Source organism: Nicotiana sylvestris, chromosome 12 (genome assembly GCF_000393655.2).
Source record: "Nicotiana sylvestris chromosome 12, ASM39365v2, whole genome shotgun sequence".
Lineage (NCBI taxonomy): Eukaryota > Viridiplantae > Streptophyta > Magnoliopsida > Solanales > Solanaceae > Nicotiana > Nicotiana sylvestris.
The window spans coordinates 55764201-55783804 of NC_091068.1; the positions used below are offsets into that span (position 1 = coordinate 55764201).

A 19604-nucleotide genomic window follows, 5' to 3' on the forward strand; every position below is an offset into this window, starting at 1 on the left:
AAAGGCTAATGGGGAGAATGGTCGATTTGAGCAGATTCATTTCCCGATCTTCAGAGATATGCCATCATTTCTTCTCGCTTCTCAAAAAGAAGAACAACTTTGATTGGACCCCGAAATGTCAACAGGCTTTGAGGCATTTGAAAAGGTATTCGTCAAGTCCTCAGTTACTATCAAAACCGGAGGAAGGTGAAAATTTATTGATCTACTTAGTAGTCTCTGAGGTAGCGGTAAGTATCGATTTACTCCGTGAGAACGAAGATACACAATCGCCTATTTATTAGATTAGTAAAATTTTAACGGGAGCAGAAACTTGCTACCCAAAAATGGAAAGGTTAGCCTTAGCCCTCGTAGTCGTCGCTTGAAAACTAAGGCCTTATTTCCAATGTCACTCGATAGCTATGGCGACCACTTTCTCCTACGGAATATCCTTCATAAACCCGAACTTTCGGGTAGCCGGCTAAGTGGGCCGTCAAAATGAGTGAATTTGACATAGAATATAACTCTTGACTGCAACTAAGTCACAAGCTTTGGCCAACTTTGTGGCAGATTGCAGTCCAAAACCTTTATCTCTCGCTACGAAAGAAGTAGTAATGGTGTCGAAATTGACATCAGGACTTTGGATCTTGTTCACGGACAGAGATTCCAATATGAAAGGGTCTGGGCTCAGCATAGTATTAACCACGCCCTCGGGAGAAACCCTAAAGTAGGCCATAAGAACTGTTCCCTTGACTAACAATGAGGCAGAGTATGAAGCCTTAATTACAGGGCTCGAATTGGCCCCGGGACTGGACTGTGAGATCATAAATATCAAATGCGACTCCCAGTTGGTGGTAAATCAGATCTACGAGATCTTCGAAGCCTAAGAGGAACGCATGCAACAATACGTAGTGAAGGTTCACTCTACTTGCTTAGTTTTGGGAGTGGTCAATTACGCATATCCCGAGGGAAGAGAATGCGAAAGCTGATGCACTAGCTAACCTTGGCTCGTCTACGAAAACGAAAAGATCAGACTCAGGTACGGTCGTACAACTTATGCACTCGGTGGTGGACGCATATAGCTACTACGAGGTAAACAAGAATAATTTGTTCTGGGACCGGAGGAATGAGATCATTTGATTATCTTGAGCAGGGAAAGTTTCCTGAAGATCCGAAGGCATCATGGGCGCTACGCACTAAGGCAGCGCGATATAGTTTCAAAGGAGGTCAATTGTATAGAAAATCTTTCCAAGGCCCGCTGGCTCGATGTTTGGGAGCCTCTGAAGCAAATTATGTTATGCAAGAAGTCCACGAAGGGATCTACGGAAATCATTCAGATGCAGATTCATTAGTATTAAAATTAATTAGGGTAGAATACTGTTGTCCCTAGACGGAACAAGATGCCAAAACTTATGTTAAAAAATCTGATAAATGTCAACGCTACGCACCGTTGATACATAAACCGGCAGAGTCGTTGCACTCAATTTTTCACTATTGCCATTCATGAAGTGGGGAATAGATATCATTGGACCACTAGCACCGGCCCCCGGTAAGGTAATATTTCTTTTGATTTTAGCTGACTATTTTTCTAAGTGGGCTGAAGTAGGTCCTTATCAGAAAATCAGTGAATGTGAAGTGGTAGATTTCTTGTAGGAAAATATAATTTGCATATTTAGGATACCAAAAGAGAGAGCCTGCGACAACGGGCCACATTTTATAGACACAAAGGTCATAAAGTTCCTTGAAGACTTGAAAAGTAAAAGGATCACATCTTTACCCTACCATCCGAGCGTAAACGGTCAAGCAAAATCAACAAACAAGGTGATTATACAAAATCTCAGAAAGAGATTATAAGCAGCTAAGGGTAAATGGCCCAAAGAACTTCCTGGTGTAGTATGGGGGTACCGAACAATGGCCAAATCAAGCATATGAGAGACTACTTTCTCCCTCGAGTACGGAGCAAAAGCCCTAATCTCGGTGGAAGTAGGGGAGTCTACCCTGAGATATTTTTGGGTGAATGAAGAAACAAATAATGAGGCAATGTTGGTCAATTTGGAGCTGCTCGATGAATGTAGTACTTGGCGCATATAAGGATGGCAGCCCAAAAGCAGAGAATAGAAAGATATTACAATCGAAGAGTCAACCTCCATTATTTCAAAATGGGAGAGTTGGTTTTAAGGAAAGTGACTCAAAACACCCGGGAGCTCAATGAGAAGTTAGGTCCAACATAGGAAGGCCCCTACCGAGTTTCCGTTGTCACTGGAAAAGGATCATACGAGTTAGAGAATCAAGATGGAGAAAGGTTGTCAAGCAACTGGAACGTGGCACACCTCAAGAGATATTATTGTTGATGGACATCACATGTACTGAAAGTATGTGCTGCACTCTTTTTCCCTTCTTCCAGTTTTTGTCCCAATTGAGTTTTTCTGGCAAGATTTTTAACAAGGCAGAAACGGACATCATAATACGAAGGAAGTTTCAACAGCAGTAATAGGACCTTTAAATGACAAGGCACACAAGCAAAGAACCGCTTCAGAGTGGTTAGATAGTCTTTTGCTCGATAGCAAAGTTCCTACCGGGAAGTTAAGTTTGCTATCGAAAAGAGATTATCCGACCATTCATAAGTGCAACCCACTGGGGGATTATTAGATAATCTTTTGCTTGATAGCATAAATTCCTAAGGGGAAGCAAAGTTTGTTACTGAACTGAAGATTATTTAGCATTTCACTAGTGGAATCCTCGAAGGCATAAAACTTCCAATGTTCTTTGCATTCAAACACTGGGGGGAATGATATGAGGATTTGGCAACAACGACTGCCACTTGTTGATACCCAATTTTTTCCTAAGTATTTTTTTTTTACACTCAAAATACTTTCAAAATAACATATATATGCATACATAAGCATGCCCAAGTATTTTGGTATTTTTCCCAAATTTCTAAAGACTTTCAAAACCAATGTATTGTCTATTTTAGCAGTGCAAAATTCAATAATTATTCCCAAAATTATTATTTTGGTGAATAATTTATTTATTTCTCATATTTACACCAAAATATAATTAAGGTGATTTTTGCATACTTTTACAAATCTATTTGATATTTTTAAACTAAATTGTATAAAATTGCAATTATAGCCTATATTACGAGTAATAGCGTTTTGCAAGCATAAAATCATTTCTAGTATTTTTAGATTAATGTTTATATATTATTAATTAGCTCAGTGCTTTTAGTTTGTTTTAAAAAAATCATTTTACTACTTTTTATAAATAAAAAGGAAAAGCTGGCTATTTGACATTTAGCCTCATCTCATTGCAATTATAGCCCATTCAGATTTCAATTTTAGCCCTCAATTTACCCAGCCCTAACCCCAATTGGACCGACCCATATTTTCAACCCGGCCCAGCTCCGATTTAATATGAGTCATTGATCAAATGTGATCAACGGCCCAGATTTGCTTGCCTTAATTAAATCCAATTACCCCCCACACCCTTCATTTCCACGAGATTCTCTATCTCTCTCTATTGTCTCTCACTCTCCCTTCTCTCTAGAACCTTCTAGTTCTCTCTTCTTCTCCGATGAATTCACCGCCTCTCCGACCACCTCCAGCCTCACCTCTCTCGACCACCAGCCGCCATGAAACTTTGTCTTGTTGATTCCCTCTATCTTCGAGACCCCAGAAGCCTCTACCATACAAGATGGTCACCGGAAGCTTTGCCTGGTTTGTCTCCGGCCTTTTTCCGATGGGTTTTGGTTCGATGGTGCTACGAACACCATTATTGACGAGTTTCACAGCCAGGTTTCTTACCTCTCACTATTTTATGAAACCATAATTTCTATCTAGACCTCTTAAATCTCTATCTTTTTAACGATTTTTAACTTACTCTTTTATGTTTTACACTACTCTCTACTCGATCTTTACGATTGTTCAAGTTTTAAACGTTTTCGTTCCCTTTTTCAAACTAGGGTTTCTAAACCCCTTTTTGAAATCACTTTATCTTTCTGATTTTGAGTACTATATGTTTGTGTTTGTATTATTTGCTGGTTTGTGTGATCTTGTGGGTTGTTCTCCGAGTTCTATGCTTTAATTTTTGTTGTTAGGGTTCCAACCTTCTACTGTTTCTGTGGTTTCTTGCTTAGGGTTCTCTGATTTTCATGCCTATTGTGTTTTTATGTCTAATTGTTCATCGTTTACCAAATATTCTGCTGATTTTGTGCATCTCTTCGAATCCCTGATTGGTATATGTTTTCCTTAGAAGTTTTACACTGATTTTTTGAATCACTTCCTTATTCGTGAAATGCTCTCCTTACTTAGTACTGATTCCCTGTGACTTTCAATTTCATCTGTGATTCTCTGAACTAATTTGTATGCACAATATGTTGTCCTTATACTTTCCTTACTTGAAATATTCTGTATTCAGTCCTTATCACATGCACCATACTCTTACTACTCCTATTATGGAAATACCAGTCTTGCAAATAATAATTTCCTTATTTGATACAATTTGTACCCGTTTGAGTTATGACTCCCTAATTGAAGGGAGTCTGAGGCTTTAATTGATTCTAATAGGCATTATTTCCATAACTATGATCTGTCTATACGTGTTACCTTATTTTTCCACTTGTTTTCAAAAACTATAAATAATCTACCCTCTTTTTGGAATAAGAGGATATTCAGTGTTCTGAACTCTCTCTTACACACATAAGCATACTCATTGTTCTCTCTTGTTTCTCTACACATCCTCTCTCACTTCCCCTGTTGACTACTGATTACTCAGTCGGCTGAAAGCCAAGACTGAGTGATTTTGGGACTGCTTTACTATACTACTACTCTACTTCTCTGCACACTACTGCTTTATATTATCTCATCCTCGACTGGTATGCCCTCTATTTTGATTTACAGTTTCCAAAACAATATGTTTTTATACATACTGCACTTTATCTTATTTCTTTCATGCTTCTACTTATGGTTCTGTTGTCTTCATTGCAATTAGCATGCTTTTTTTTTGCTAATTCATTGATGTGATCATCTTTCATGTAGTTCAGCCTGTCTATGTTTCCTTTACTTGTTAATACATTTCTTCCTTACCCCCTAACCCCAATACGTTATTAGTTTGTATTCATAACCCTTCCTAGCTATTAAATAATCTTGAATCTCTTTGGGAGGGAGTATGACTGTTGAAGGCTGAAGTGTTTTCTCTGATGTCTATGCTCTTACATGTGAACTACTTGTCCCCACTTCCCTTTTTCCCTATTTGTGTTTACTTCCCTGAACTATATGTGGTATTTTAGCTCTGAGATTGTCAAAATTGTCACATTGTTTTCTTTCAAAACTGGTTATACATGGATCATTTTTTTAAACTGTTTTTCAACTCAATTTCTTTAAAAACTATGTCACGCACTCTCACTAATCCTAGAGTTTAGGTTTTACCCCCTTCGTGTAAGCATTGCCTTGGGTACCCTTGAGTACTCATTGAACTTTGATGCACAAGGCTGGTAATCCCACACTACACTTGTTCAACATTTTGGTAGTGTTTGGGTGCTGGTATTGGCCAAGGATCTCAATGAGCCCTTAGGGAGCTTTACCGCACCCAAACCATGGCAAAGGTTGTGAAACTCGAAAGAAGTGAGGTTGGAAGGTTGGGCCTGGTTAAAGGCTCCCTATAGAGTAACTTCTTATTTTTCTTTACTTATGTGATTCAGCTATCATGGTTTGTAATAACTTGTAAACAACTGATTGGGGCTATAGTGAAGTTGGGTGGGATTACGCATGCTTAGTTTAAATAATGGGTAGAAAACATGTCTATAGGGATTTACTTACCTATTTGTGCAATAGAAACCATGTATAGGACATGCATCTTACATATAGAAATCCTGCTCTAGGCTCTTTACTTTCATATCGTTATTATACTCATTTTGTAATCACGATTAGTAACCAACAAACAACTGTTATAAAAAAATTTACTACTGCATTTAGAGATCATGTTTTAAGAGCTTTATGTGCATTAGACATCATGTTGCTTAGGATTTTATTTCATCTGAGTTGCAATTGCTGAACACCTCGCCAGTTGTTTAATTTAAGTTTTGGCTAAACTGCGTCTTCTCTTTAAAAAATTGGAATTAATATGCACGTTCACCTTTTCAAGTAGGCAATACATACGACGCCTAGGCAAGCTTTAGGCCTAATAAAAATTGATTGATTTTGTTTTATCAGTTTCAGACTACTCAGCCTCTTTTAACTTTCTGAACTCTGTTTCTTGTTTGCCTTTGTAAAGTTCACTCTTTCTGTGAAAATCTCTCTATCTGGAAACCAGTTTCACAATTATACACTCTCGCTAATTTTCTGAGTCTCGCCCTATTAAGCTTTCGAGCTACTAGGTTATCTTTCTGTCCAGGAATGTATTATTTCAAACTACTGTATTTCAAATCTCTACTTTCTTCAAACGGTGTTTTAACAATTCCCTTACATTTTACTTACTCAATTGTTTCCCTCTTAGTTGTATTTCTGCAAGTCAAACATTCATCGGGCCATTCAGGTTTTTTTTTTATTAAACCTTCTGCTTTCACTGAAGCTTATCTTTTTCCGGCATTCCTGTTTTTTTTAAACTCTTATCTTTAAGACCTTAAATGTGTTTGAGACGTGCTAATTACATGTTTACTTGTGGAGGGATTTGTGAGCCACTTATTCGCCTTTGTATGATTCCTTTATGTGTAGTCCTACTTGTTATGTATGTCGCCTAGCATTTTGTCCTTTAAACCTAAGGGTTCAGCCTAGTCCTTACCTCGTAGGAATAGTGGTCCTAAATACCCTTTAGGACTTATAAGATGGGACGGGTACAACACGCAATAAGCTTTCGTGACCCAATCACGCGTTTAAATAACCTTTACGGGGTGGGAAGGGTAGAATATGGAGATGATAACCGATGCGCTAATATCACGTGCGACCGTGATTGCTGGGTATTGCATTGAAGTGATCCATATTAATCACAAACCTAGGACCCCTTTCCGCTTTACTTGTTAATCCTTAAGGTTTCTTTTAAAACTAATTTTCTATACTCTCTACTTCTTCAACTCTTAAACTTGTTTGCAAAACTATGTGAAGCCCTTTGCTTTTTTATTTTTCTACTTGTCTTCTTAAAGTCACAATTGTAGCATGGCCGGGAACCACACTTGTGGATCCTGAGGGGTGCCTAACACCTTCCCCTCGGGATAATTTCTAGCTCTTACCCTAATCTCTGGTTTTCCAACTCAAGCTCTTCTAAAAGTGTCCTAATGCACTATAATCATTAGGTGGCGACTCTTCAACTTCTAAAACCCAATTCTCGAAAGGGAATAGAGTTGTCCTCCCAATGTCGTATACCCGATTTCTAACCCCACGGTTAGAGAAAAAGGGGGTGTCGACACCACTCTGACCGGAGTACAAAACTCAAAAACATAGTTGTATCATCGGGACCGGGGACTGTGTGGCCAGCCCCGTAGAAACAAGTTATACAAGTTAGCCACAAGAAATGGCAATTTCTTTTTAGCATAACGAATGCTTAGGTACTTTTGAAAATGGAAGGAATAAAGTAAAGTCCTTCTATTTCTTCCTTGTTTCTTGTCAGAACGATGAATTGATTTTATCATTTGAAAGTTAAACAAGTACTTCAAATGATAGTGTCGTAATGAATAGGAGACGTTCTCTTTAAGAGCATCGTAAACATAAGAGGGCCCTATCTTATGAAACCCTCATGTTAAAGGGTAGATTTTGGAAAAACTTATGCCCGGAATCCAAAAGCTTTCGGGGGAAAATACACCCGAAGCCTTGCACAATTAGATGCAAACAGTAAAACTTGCACAAACACTTAAATGAAAAAACACACAAAAAGTAAACTTGTGCAAATATTTAAACGAAAAGTACGCAAAGACTTGCACAAATACTCAAATAGAAAGTATACAAAGAGAAATATTCACACAATGCTTGAGCAAAAAAGTGATTCTATTCACAGCAAAAGTAGCACAGATATAAAAGTATGGAAAAGAAAAAAAATAAAAACTAAGCTACTGCATCACTGGGACCCAGAGGAAGAGAAGCATCTTCACTCCCAAGAGAAGTGGAGGATCCACCGCGGGCTCATCATTTTGGCCTTCGGCATAATCACCTTCTGCTTCTTCTTCAGTTCCCGAGAATTCAAAATCGGAACCAAAAGAATCGCTAGGATCAGGCCGGGCTAGAAGACACCTTTTGGCAGTTGACTCCAACTCACGGGCCTTAGCAATTTCGGCATCAAAATCAATGAGATCCGCTTTAGCCTCTTCCAAGGTCTTTCTCATCATGTTGTACATAGCATATGTTGTTTTAACAATGAAGGAAGTCGCTCGGTGCTTAAGTTCTTTTTTAAGTTGGTCAACCTTGACAGAAAGATTTTCCTATGCCGATCTGATGGACCGGAGGTTGACATCGAGCTCACGGACAGTGGAACTATAGACCCTATTGTGCTCGAGGGTCCTATTATGCTTCTCCGCTAACTATGTATACTTTGCCTCGGCAGTAGTAACTTCTTCAATTTTGGAGGCTAAGGCTGCCTCCAAATTATTCAACCTTTCTACAGCGGCAGCATCGCGATCGAAAGCAGCAAGAACGACATTATGGACTTTAACCCATTTGGCCTTAATTTCTTCAAATTGAGCCCTCAACGGGGTGACCTCTTGGCTAAGGGTCACTACTTCTTGCTCAGTTTGCTGCAACCGAGCCTCCGACTCAATGGCCTCAGCAGCTCGAACTTCCAGTTCTGAGAGGCGAACCACAATTTGGTCCCGCTCGGCCAAAATTTGATCTAGCTTGGAGGTAAGTTCCTCCTTATCACGAATCAGCCTTTGGAGACCCTCGGAAGCAAAGAAGTTGACCTTCAAAACAAGAATGCAAATTCAAAACCTTGCCATAACATAAATAAAAGGAACAATAGAGAAATCAAATACTATAATGTTGTTGCATTATGCATGGCATTGTTCAACAAGCACTCTCTCGAGAGAGAGAGCTTGTATCTTTTCCTTATCTTTTTTTGAATACAAAGGCTTTAGGTAATTTGCAAGTTCCACCAGCCGGGATAGCAGATGGCATATGGTAGAAACCAAAAGAGTAACGCTCCTCCTCCTTTGCGGATCTTCTGAGGGGGCTCATCACCACGACTTCTGGAGATTACTCGGGTGTGGCACTTTTTGCCTTTTTATTCTTTCCCTTGATCGTGGAAGAATGCCTTCTTTTTGGTTGCTTGTTCTCCGGTGGGGGACTCTAAGAAAAAGCACTTACACCAGAATCAGGCTCGGAGGTACCTGTTCGTGTAAAAGCCTCCTGCAACAGCCTCGTCGAGTCACCAGGATTAGCCAAAACATCCTCCTCAAGGATGACAACTAAGCCTTGGGGTAGACCTGAATTCAACAAGAGAGAAAGGTTAATCAAATTCCTTATACGAAAAGTAAAGACAAAATAAATCCAATTTATTATGATTTTTGGCCTTCCACCCGTATTTAAGGGCCAGTTCTTTCCACGTGCGGGTCTCGGGCGTAGTAACGTCCAAGATTTTCTGGACCCACTCGTACTAGCCTTCAACCCTATGTGGTACCCACCAAGAAGGGTCAATAACGATATGGGACAATTTTAATGAAAGAAAAGACAAACGAGGAACTTACGAGTACGGTTCCATAGTTCCGGAAAGGATGAAGTTGTGGACGGAATGATGTTGTTGGTGACGGCTGCAACAACCATTCCATCCACCCATAACCGTTGTCATCATCCATGCTAGATAGTAGAGCATAGTGGCCATGCTTGCTAAAATTTATCATTCCCCCGCAGAAGATCTTGGGGCAATAAAGGTTCATCAATCGATCTAGGATTAGCTCATCTCCCGTCTCCTAGCACATACACCAAAGACAAGTGACTATCCTCCACACAGAAGGACTTACTTGTGCCAGACATATCTGGTAGCGGATGCAGAACTGCACGATGACGGAGTCAAGCTCTCCACTCAAAGAAAACTCTCCCTAAAGTAAAGGGATATGTACAAAAATACGTAAATCCCTTCTTGGATAAGGTTATCTGCTCCGCTAGGTCAGGAGCGACAATGTCTAAATCTTGGCAATAGCAGTCTTCCTTCACATCAAGAATACTGGAAGGATGGATGGAGAAAGTTATATGCTAACGGCCCACATATGAGGGTTAGCGGAAGGAAACTTCTCTTCAAAGTCTTTAATTATGACAAGACTTCTTGGGATGATGATGCTCACTGTAGGAGGAGCAGCCTCACCGGCTTTACCTTTATTCTTTAAGGAAATAGGATTTTTAGAAGAAGAAACCATTTTTTATCAGAAAAGAAGGAAAGTTTTCTCTCAAGAAGAAGGTTAAAGAAAGGTTGAAGACAAAGTACGAGTTGAGTGGAGAGAGTTTGAAGAAGTCTGAAGAATTATGAAGTGTAAATGAAGAAGTTTGATGCGTATAGTAAAGGAATAGGCAGCTAAAATCGTGGCCATAATTACCTCGATAACCGGCAAAAGTGATGCTAAATCGTGGGATGATGCGTGTTTGGAGCATTAAATACGGAGAGACGTGCATCTAATCAACTGTTAGAAACTTTTCAGAGGGGGTTAGAGAATTTTCTGCCAAAAAGGTATCTCTACCAATTTTCCTGTGACACAAAGTTATGTCACCGGAAAGCAGGGGGACTATGTGTATGGGGTAAAATATGTTCGTATTTTATGATCGTATGAGAAAGCAGCACGTGGGGCCGAAGTCAGAAGACAGACAAATCTGAAGGCAATGATCTCGCTTGTCCTCAGAGAAAGTAATGTTCATAAAGGCAAAATAAATATTTGTCATCCGGTAGCATTCATTGAAGAATATTCTATAGCATTAAGTGCATGATCTGTTACAGAAAATATGGCATTCACTGCCCACCATTACACATTCTTTATTGGCCCTCATAATTATCATTTAAGAAGGGATTGATCCTAGGACCTCGTTCTCTAGGTACAACTATAAATAGTGAGTTCTACCATCATTGTAAGGACATGAATTTTCTGACAACCATACACTATATTCTATCAAAAGATCAATAATATTTTATTCGCTTACTTATTTATAATGTTCTTACTGCCCCTAGTATCTATGTGCCAGTGATTAAGATAATTGCCGTTTCATTTCAATTTCAATGCTAAGTCTTATATTTTTGTCTAATTCATCTATTATTTTAGGATCAAATTAACTCACTTGTTTGAAAACTACATATAAATTCAACTATACCGTTCTACGGGTAAACATTTTGGCAGCCACCGTGGGCCATAGGCAGTTGTGTAATTGAATTGATCCCTACATCTATTACTAACTTGTTTGATTCTTTGTCCTTAGCAAAAATCATTAAAAATGGCAGGTAATGGTGTTAACAACACACACAATATTGAGGCCCAAGGAAATCAGCCTCAACAAGAAGATTCTATTAGCGATACCCCCAACGAGGGAAACGAGGCCACGTAGATGCACGACAGCCGATATCCGAGACATGTTCGGGAGGCGACTCCTGATGATGCTGAAGAAGAGCATGTCATCGAAGCATTAAGGGTCTTGCAAGAGCAACAGGAGGCCATTATAGGCCATCTAACACGACAGAATAAGGTCATGACGGAGCTAAAGCAGGCGTTGTCGGGTGCTTTCTACAACACGAATGGACGAGGTCCAGTTCTTCCAGGTGCTCCTGCAAATCAAATAACGTAAAGAGTCGACAACAACACCTCGAGGGGCGAGATCGGCTTCGATGGGTCCGGGTGCGGATCCGGTCGAAACAATGAGAGTGATCCCTTTAAAATCGAACTCATGTAGTTTATGAGGGAACTAAACACCCGAATGGATCAGATTCCGAGCGCATCACTAGTGCTAAAAGGGCCGGACTCAATGAAGTGCACGCAATTGTAGTACAAACCAAGCGCGGCACCAGAATTGATCCCGAAGCGGTTTAAAATGACGTGCCGAAGTATAATGGGATTTCAGATCCTCAGAAGCATATCACCGCCTATACAACGGTGGTGAAGGGGAACGATTTAGCTCCCTGCGAGATTGAGTCAGTTTTGTCGAAGAAATTCGAGAAGACTCCTAAGAAAGGAGCCCTGATGTGGTATTTGCTTTTGTCCGAGCATTCCATACACCGGAAAGATGAGAGGGTAGGAGTGCACTTTTAATAAGGCTTTGTGTAATTAAGGCGAAAGGTATGCGTGTGGTGAGCTCCAGCTGTTGAGGCGTGACATAAGGTGACTTCACCCTTGCGAGGCCGCAACTCCTTTTTTACCAAGTACGATGTACACTTTTGGTTGGCCTAATTTATTTCTCACATTAACCACACTTATTAGCTCCCTCTTTGAAATGTCACCCAATTACTCCTACTTTAAAGTCTAAAATACCCCTCCGACCGTCCATCAATTTCTGCCCACAAATCTCCGGAATTCTTCTCCATAGTAATGTTCTTCTCCTACTTGTTGATCACTATGTCGGCTCCTTAGAGACTAATTTCTAAATTGAAAGTGCAAATTCCAGAGTTATAACATTGTACAGAAGGATAGAACGAGACAACTTGAAGTGTTATTATATATAATCACAAACAAGAAAACTATGAAAAGACAATTGAATGTAAATATTTCGTTTATCAAGGCCTCATATCACCATTTGAGCTAAATAGATAATCCAATATAAGAGTAATGTGACGTCTGTTACTGTAACGGATTAAAAACTACTTTGAAAATATCAGTCCAAAAGAGTGTAAAACAGGGAGGCAAACAAAACTCTAGACATTTAAATAACCCAACATAAAAGTGCAAATTTTGCAGGGGAAGAATAGGTTGAAGTGTTTGGTCTTAAGAGCTACGGTTTTTCCGCAGACAACTAAGCTTAGTTTTAGCTGTTTTCGTTATGTCTGTGTGTAAAGACACAGACTTTCCTATTTTTTCTGGCAAAAAAAGTTTTAACCTTTTCGAACAGAAACAAGCATGCACTTGTACAACCACCTACCCTCTCTTCTTTCCCGTCTCACACGTTCTAATTTTTTTTTTTTTTTGGGGGGGGGGAAAGGGGGGGGGGGAGTTGTTTTAAAATTGGAAAGAGATGCGTCAAAGCAAAGGAGATTGAGTCTATTTTACGCAAATTAGATCGTCCTTATTCTATTCCCTTCCTTGTCTTTTTAATAAAATAAAATTACAAAGTCCCACTCTGCCTTGTTCAACATCCCCATTATTTTACTATAAAGAAGCGACAATTTCCCTCTCAATAATCCACCCCCACTCGCTCCGTTTCTCTCTCTCTATCTATGTTCTTATTGTTTTTCTGTTATGGGTATGGAAAAGGTTAATTTTGTGAAAATAGGAGGGGTGAGATTGCCCCCTGGATTCAGGTTCCATCCAACTGATGAAGAACTTGTGGTTCAGTATTTAAAGCGCAAGGTCTTCTCTTTCCCTTTGCCAGCCTCTATCATCCCTGACATAGACGTTCACAAATCTGATCCTTGGGATTTACCAGGTTGGTTCGCATTGTCCATTTCCAAATTCCTTAAAAGAACAAGTTTTTATACTCCGAAATGTGAATTGCAATTTTTTATTGAAGTTTGTGATTTTTGTGAAATTGAATATATTCAGGTGATTTGGAACAAGAAAGATACTTTTTTAGCACAAGGGAGATGAAGCATTTAAAGGGGAACAGGTCCAACAGAGCAACCAACTCAGGGTATTGGAAGGCAACTGGACTTGACAAACAAATTGTGAGTTCCAGAGGCAAACAACAACAACAACTTGTTGGTATGAAGAAAACTCTTGTCTTCTACAAAGGAAAGCCTCTCCATGGTTGCAGAACTGATTGGATTATGCACGAATATCGCCTCGCCAATCTTGAACCCAACAACATTCCTACACAGGTGAACTCAACTTTAAAATAGATTGATATACAGTCAGACCTATCCTATATAACAACACTTCACTATAAAAGTCAAGCTTTTTCGGAAATTTTCATGTTACGTTAGTATAATATAAGCGAAATGGTTTCCTGGCTACTTAGGCTTTTGAAAACCGATACACAAACTTTCTTAACTTGTAAAACCTATAACTAATAAACACATTTGACCATTGACTATGCTTACGTGGAGGTAGCTTATCTGACGTGGACATAGTGCGTACAAGTCACATTCAAATGGCGGTCGTGTATCTGTTACTATTTATTAAAAAGATTGTAAAATAAAAAAAATAAACAGAAACTATAAGGAAAACCAAAAAAGAAAAGAAAAAAACTTTCAACCTACCTCTCTTCCTTCGTCGTTTTCTCTATTCCTGTCCAATTTTTCGTTTACTGTTCTTTTACCCTTTGTCCTCTCCAATGTTCTACTATATTAGTGAAGTCAAAAATAAATTTCTTTTACCATATTTCTCTTCTTGTGTATGCTTCTTCTAATTTCAACAGAGAGAATAAAACTGTCAACAATCGAGCTCAAAATATATCAGATCCAAATGTGATTTTGGGCGTAACTTTGTCGGAAAAACAAAATAAAAGCGCAAAAAGGACATCCGGTTTCATTGCATTCATGGGGTCCAATCATACCCATTGTTTCTGAATTTACAAAAGGCTAGCAAATGTTTTGAAGAAGAGAAGAGTAATTTTTCTTGAAGTTGCAGTGATTTTTCTTGTATATTGACATTGGGTTTCCGTGATTATTTTTTCTTTCTTCTTGATGTTTATCCATTTTGATTTTTTCGACATTGGGAAGTCTCACTTTTAATGGATCAGATCACAAGTTTCACCATTGAAAATGGTGGCTGGGTGGGGAAATTTATTCCAGCACAGCTATGGTGAAGAAGAAAATAAGGAAAACAGAAGAAAAAGTAGAAATTAATAAATTTATTCCACCGCAGCTACGGGGTTTGTATTCGCGCCCTTGACGTGTAACAATCTCATTGGTCATTTGCTGACTGGATGGACACATCTGTGAATGTGTAATACACGCGCGTAGGGTCAAGGGTCAATTGTGTTTATTAGTTAAGGGTTTCACGAGTTTGAGTGTTCAAATGGGAAAGTCCAAAGTTTATGTATCGGCTTTCAAAAGCCTTACAAGTTTAAGTGGCCAGGAAGCCATTACGCCTATAATATATATTCTATATAACAACACTTTGTTATAACATTCAAAAATATTCGGAACAAACAAAGCTGTTATAGAGAGATTTGACTGTATATAGTTCTTGGACATGAGTATTAACATGTGAATTGCAGGAAAATTGGGTTCTCTGCCGCATATTTTTGAAGAAGAGAGGAGGCAGTAAGAATGAAGACGAGAACATGACACAGATATTGGATACAACTAGTTGTAGAGAAGGTGCAAAGAGTAAGCTAGTTTTTTACGATTTTATGAATAGCTGGGTACCGGCTTCTTCATCAGTGTCTGGTTCCAGTGGGATTACTGAGTTGTCTACTAATGAATCAGATGAGCATGAAGATAGTAGCAGCTGCAATAGTTTTACCACTTCGATTAGAAGAAAAAACATGGCCTTAGATTAGAATTTTCTTTTCTTTTCATTTTTTCCCTTGGTACTAATTCGAAAGAATTAACTATTACAAAAGTAGTACGTTGTAGACAAGAAACGTACTACTATATATACATCGACTATATTTTCTCACTATATATACATCGACGAAACAAGAAACAGGGGAAAAAAAAGAAGAGGGAAAACTACCAATTTGGAGTGAGTTGGCATGTTTTTAATTTTAGTTTTAAATTTAAATTTGTTTCCCTTGAAGTACATTATTTAGAACCTAGAGAAAAGGCTTCGTTATTTTCAATTATGCTCAACAATGGTTCCGTAAACTCAATGTAGATTTTCTTTTAACTTTAAGAATAGTATGTGTACCCTTGAAATGGTACAGTTGAATTTATACGTGGTTTTTAGATAAGTGAACTGATTTGATCTTGAAAATAATAAAATATGTAAAGAATTATGCAATACTTAGCGTTAAAATGTAAATGAAACAGCAGGGATGATAGTTCCGGGAACAAAGTTTCCTGGTACAACGATGATGAAATCAAAAAGCAAGAAAGTAAAATTGTATTTAGTTTTGTATAGAATGTAGTGTCAGTTTACCAGAAAATTCGTATCCCACTATTTATAGTTGTGTCTAGGAAAGGAGGTCCTAGGATCGTGCCCTCATTTAATGTGAATTATAAGAGTCATTGATGAAGATATAGCGGTAGATATAAATTCCAAATTCCCTGTAACGGGCCGTTGCTCTTTAATGCTGCAGAATATTCCTTATTAAATGTTACCGGATGCAAAGCATTTAACACATTTCTATGAATGTTATCCCTTCCGGTGATAATTAGAATATATGTGTCCGGTCTTCGGTCATTCTGGTCATGGGTTACACGTGGCCTTCCTTTAGATGACCATGTATCGTATCATATTTTTTATTATAGATAATAATAACGACATTGCATCATGAATGAAACCTTTCTTCTAAGGATGGCCCAGTTTCCGGTGCAAATTAAGGATATTGTAATTGTAGAGTCCAAATTAAAGAGACATTCCATGCCATATTTCAAAATCGTTGGTGATAGTTATTTACTGGCAACAGGAAGTTAGGTGTATATTCGTAAGGGGACAGAGCTAGCTAAAAGTGTTGAATTTACACGACTGGTAGGTGAAAGGGGAAGAAATTGAAATTTCAAACTAAGTGGGCGTTTGGACTTAAGAATTGTAAAATTCCAAAAAAAAAAAAAAAAAAAAAAAAAATTTCAAGCAAAAATGGTATTTGAAAATGAGAGTTGTGTTTGGACATGAATATAATTTTGAATTGTTTTAAGTTTTCTGAGTGATTTAAGTGAAAATTTTGAAAAAACTCTTTGAAGTTTTTGAAATTTTCGAAAAATTCCAAAATGTATCTTCAAATAAAAATTGAAAATTTTATAATCAAACGTTGATTTTGAAAAAAAATGAAAATTTTTGGGAAAAAATAAAAAATTTATTATGTCCAAACGGGCTCTAAAGATGTATGACAGCTTCTGAAAAACAAGAGAGTGGTCCAATGTTTTCAAAATCCAAATGTTGCTCCCTTCAGTTTATCAAGTTAAGAGTCTTTGTTATAGACCCTAATTGGCCAAGAAGAAAAAACTTCCTTTTTGATTGTCCCTGCCGTCCTGATAAATGCATTACTCCAGATTCTTAATTGTTGCGCTTGCGTAAAACAAAATAAAAAGTAATACTCAGTCCGTCCCAATTTATATGACGTTATTCGAATTTCGAAAGACAAATGTGTTGTTCTTTAACCGTAATTTTTAATATACCTTTTAATTATTTTGAATTATTAATTCTTGTGACTTATAGTACGTTTTACGTAGTTTTCAAATATATAAATTTTATTTCAAAAAAGTTAAACATTCTAACGTTCAAATACAGTCAAAACTAAAAAATATGAATCTCAAAAAAATGGGAGTGTTAAATAAATTGGGGCTGATAGAGTAACTTACTACCCTTGTAATAAAAGTACTTACATCTTATTGTATTTTCCAACTCAAAGGATATTAGCAAAAGATACCTCCCACTATCATCCAATAACTTTGTGAGTTTGACTTCATCAAGCAAGAATTTTGTACCTTTGTTTTTGTTAATCATAGCTAATTATATCCTTTTAAATTGAACAGACAGTTCGTGTTGCGCACACGCGTCAAACATCCAAAAGAGGTCAGGGCCCTGAGTGCGGTTGACTTTCCAATCATGGTTTCATAAATAAAGATCCATACATCTTTTAGTGTTACATATATTTATATAATAATAATAATAATAATAATAAAGTATATTGAAGATAAAAGCAAGCAAACTTGTTAATTGATAATCACTACCCAATCACTTGTTTTAATCATTTGAGAGAGTTTATTTTATGCAAGTTAAAGACCTAGGAGTAAATTATGTTGAGACATTATTTCAGGGCTTCAGGCTATGTGGGGGGTGGGGGTGGGGGTGGGGGGGGGGATTAATTAGATGATCTTACATTGCAAACAAAAGGTCAAAAGAGTAAGGCGTAAGGCCATTATGCGTCTTAAAATATCAACAAGTGGGAGTTAAGCGGCTTACGCGCTCAGAGTATAAAACGATTAGTAAAACTTACTTATTGTCAACTTATTAAGGAAGAGAAAATTTTCTCTCTTTTCATTTATTCATAAAATTATAAATTAAAATAAGTCGTTTAAGATAGCTTACTCTTTTTTTTATTCCTCTCGGGGAGCTTCCCATTTTGCTCCCTTTATATTGGGTAAAATTTGCAGTTTACACGTGGACGTCTCTCGAGCAGACATGTGATAGTGATGACAGAGTGCAGATGAGTTAGCAGATAGTTAATATCGGATACAGTCATTTGAGCGATATTGTGTAGATTTCGAGAACACGAGGATCGAGAAGAGAATTTGAAAGTAAGGTACCGGTTGAAAAGAGTAGCATTAAATGAGCAGCCGTTATAAAAAAATACAGCATTTATTCCCAATATTATGCAGTCATCAAGAGGGGGTTTTATTCATCGTTAAGAGGACATGATTTTGGGATCGTGTCTCCTTCGACTTAAATATAAATAGCAACATTTGTACTCATTGTGAGGACACGAAATACTAGAATCATAAAAGCTATCTCTCTTTATCTCATTTTATTAAGTTTTATATAAGGCAAATATCGAAATTTTCCAATCATTCTTGATTACGCTGGGATCAATCCGAATCTCAGGCTTGTTCTTTCCTATTGTTTTATTTCCTTTATTCTTTGTTATTTTACTAATCAGATAAACTTAATCTGCGTGTCTATAAATCACGTATACAAATTCAATTGTACCTTTTTACGGATAAACAGTTTGGCGTCCACCGTAGGGCCAAGACAATTGTGGTGTTATTTTGATTTGCTCATCTTTTACTAGCGTGCTTTAAAGTTTTTTTAAGCATATTACTGTTATGGCACACAATGATGTCAATAGTTTGCTCAATATTGGTACGAACGACAACAACGATCATGTAGACAATTTACACGATGGGATTCAATAGGACGATTCAACTAGTGAAACCCATATTGATAGGAATGAATAAACTTTGAGTCGGGTGGAAATAAATACTCAACATGCGAGGAGTTCTATCTTGATGATTTGGATAATGAGCCTGTGGCCGATACCGTAAAAGTTTTGAGACCACAACCAAAAAAAAATATGAACTATCTCTCAAGACAGGACCTAATAATAACTGAGCTTCAACAAGCGTTATTGGCGACTTTAAATATTTCAAATGGTGGAGTTTGAGCCCCTCCTGGCGTGCCTAAAAATCAAATGGTTCCAAGAACCGGTAACATCGCTTCAAAGGGGTAGTTTAGATGGAACAAAAATCAAATAGGCGGGGCAGACAATGGATCTGGAAATGAAAACAACGCGTACGATCCTTTCAAGACCGAGCTCATGAGGTGAAAGAGAGAAATAAATACTCGAATGGATCAGAATATTGAAGAATTTCAAGCTCAGATGGATCAAACCTTGGGAGCACCTTCGGTCCTAAAGAGCTCGGACTCAAAGAAATATATACAGTTGTCATTCAAACCCAGTGCTGCCCCAGAGTTGATCCCA

At 37.9% G+C, this 19604-nt stretch overlaps 1 protein-coding gene across 1 annotated transcript; it reads left to right on the forward strand.

The window, feature by feature from the left end:
* The first annotated feature begins 13157 nt into the window (after positions 1-13157).
* On the forward strand, positions 13158-15803 carry LOC104249703 (NAC domain-containing protein 83-like). Its single transcript, XM_009806174.2, has 3 exons — positions 13158-13502; positions 13619-13893; positions 15237-15803. The coding sequence occupies exons 1-3, from the start codon at positions 13316-13318 to the stop codon at positions 15519-15521; spliced, it is 747 nt and encodes a 248-aa protein (XP_009804476.1). The 5' UTR covers positions 13158-13315; the 3' UTR covers positions 15522-15803.
* Positions 15804-19604: the final 3801 nt, after the last annotated feature.

Coding starts and splice junctions, on each gene's coding strand:
- LOC104249703 (XM_009806174.2), top strand. CDS start 13,316: ATGGGTATGGAAAAGGTTAATTTTGTGAAAATAGGAGGGGTGAGATTG. Junction 13,503..13,618: donor TGATCCTTGGGATTTACCAG/GTTGGTTCGCAT, acceptor GAATATATTCAG/GTGATTTGGAACAAGAAAGA. Junction 13,894..15,236: donor CCAACAACATTCCTACACAG/GTGAACTCAACT, acceptor TGTGAATTGCAG/GAAAATTGGGTTCTCTGCCG.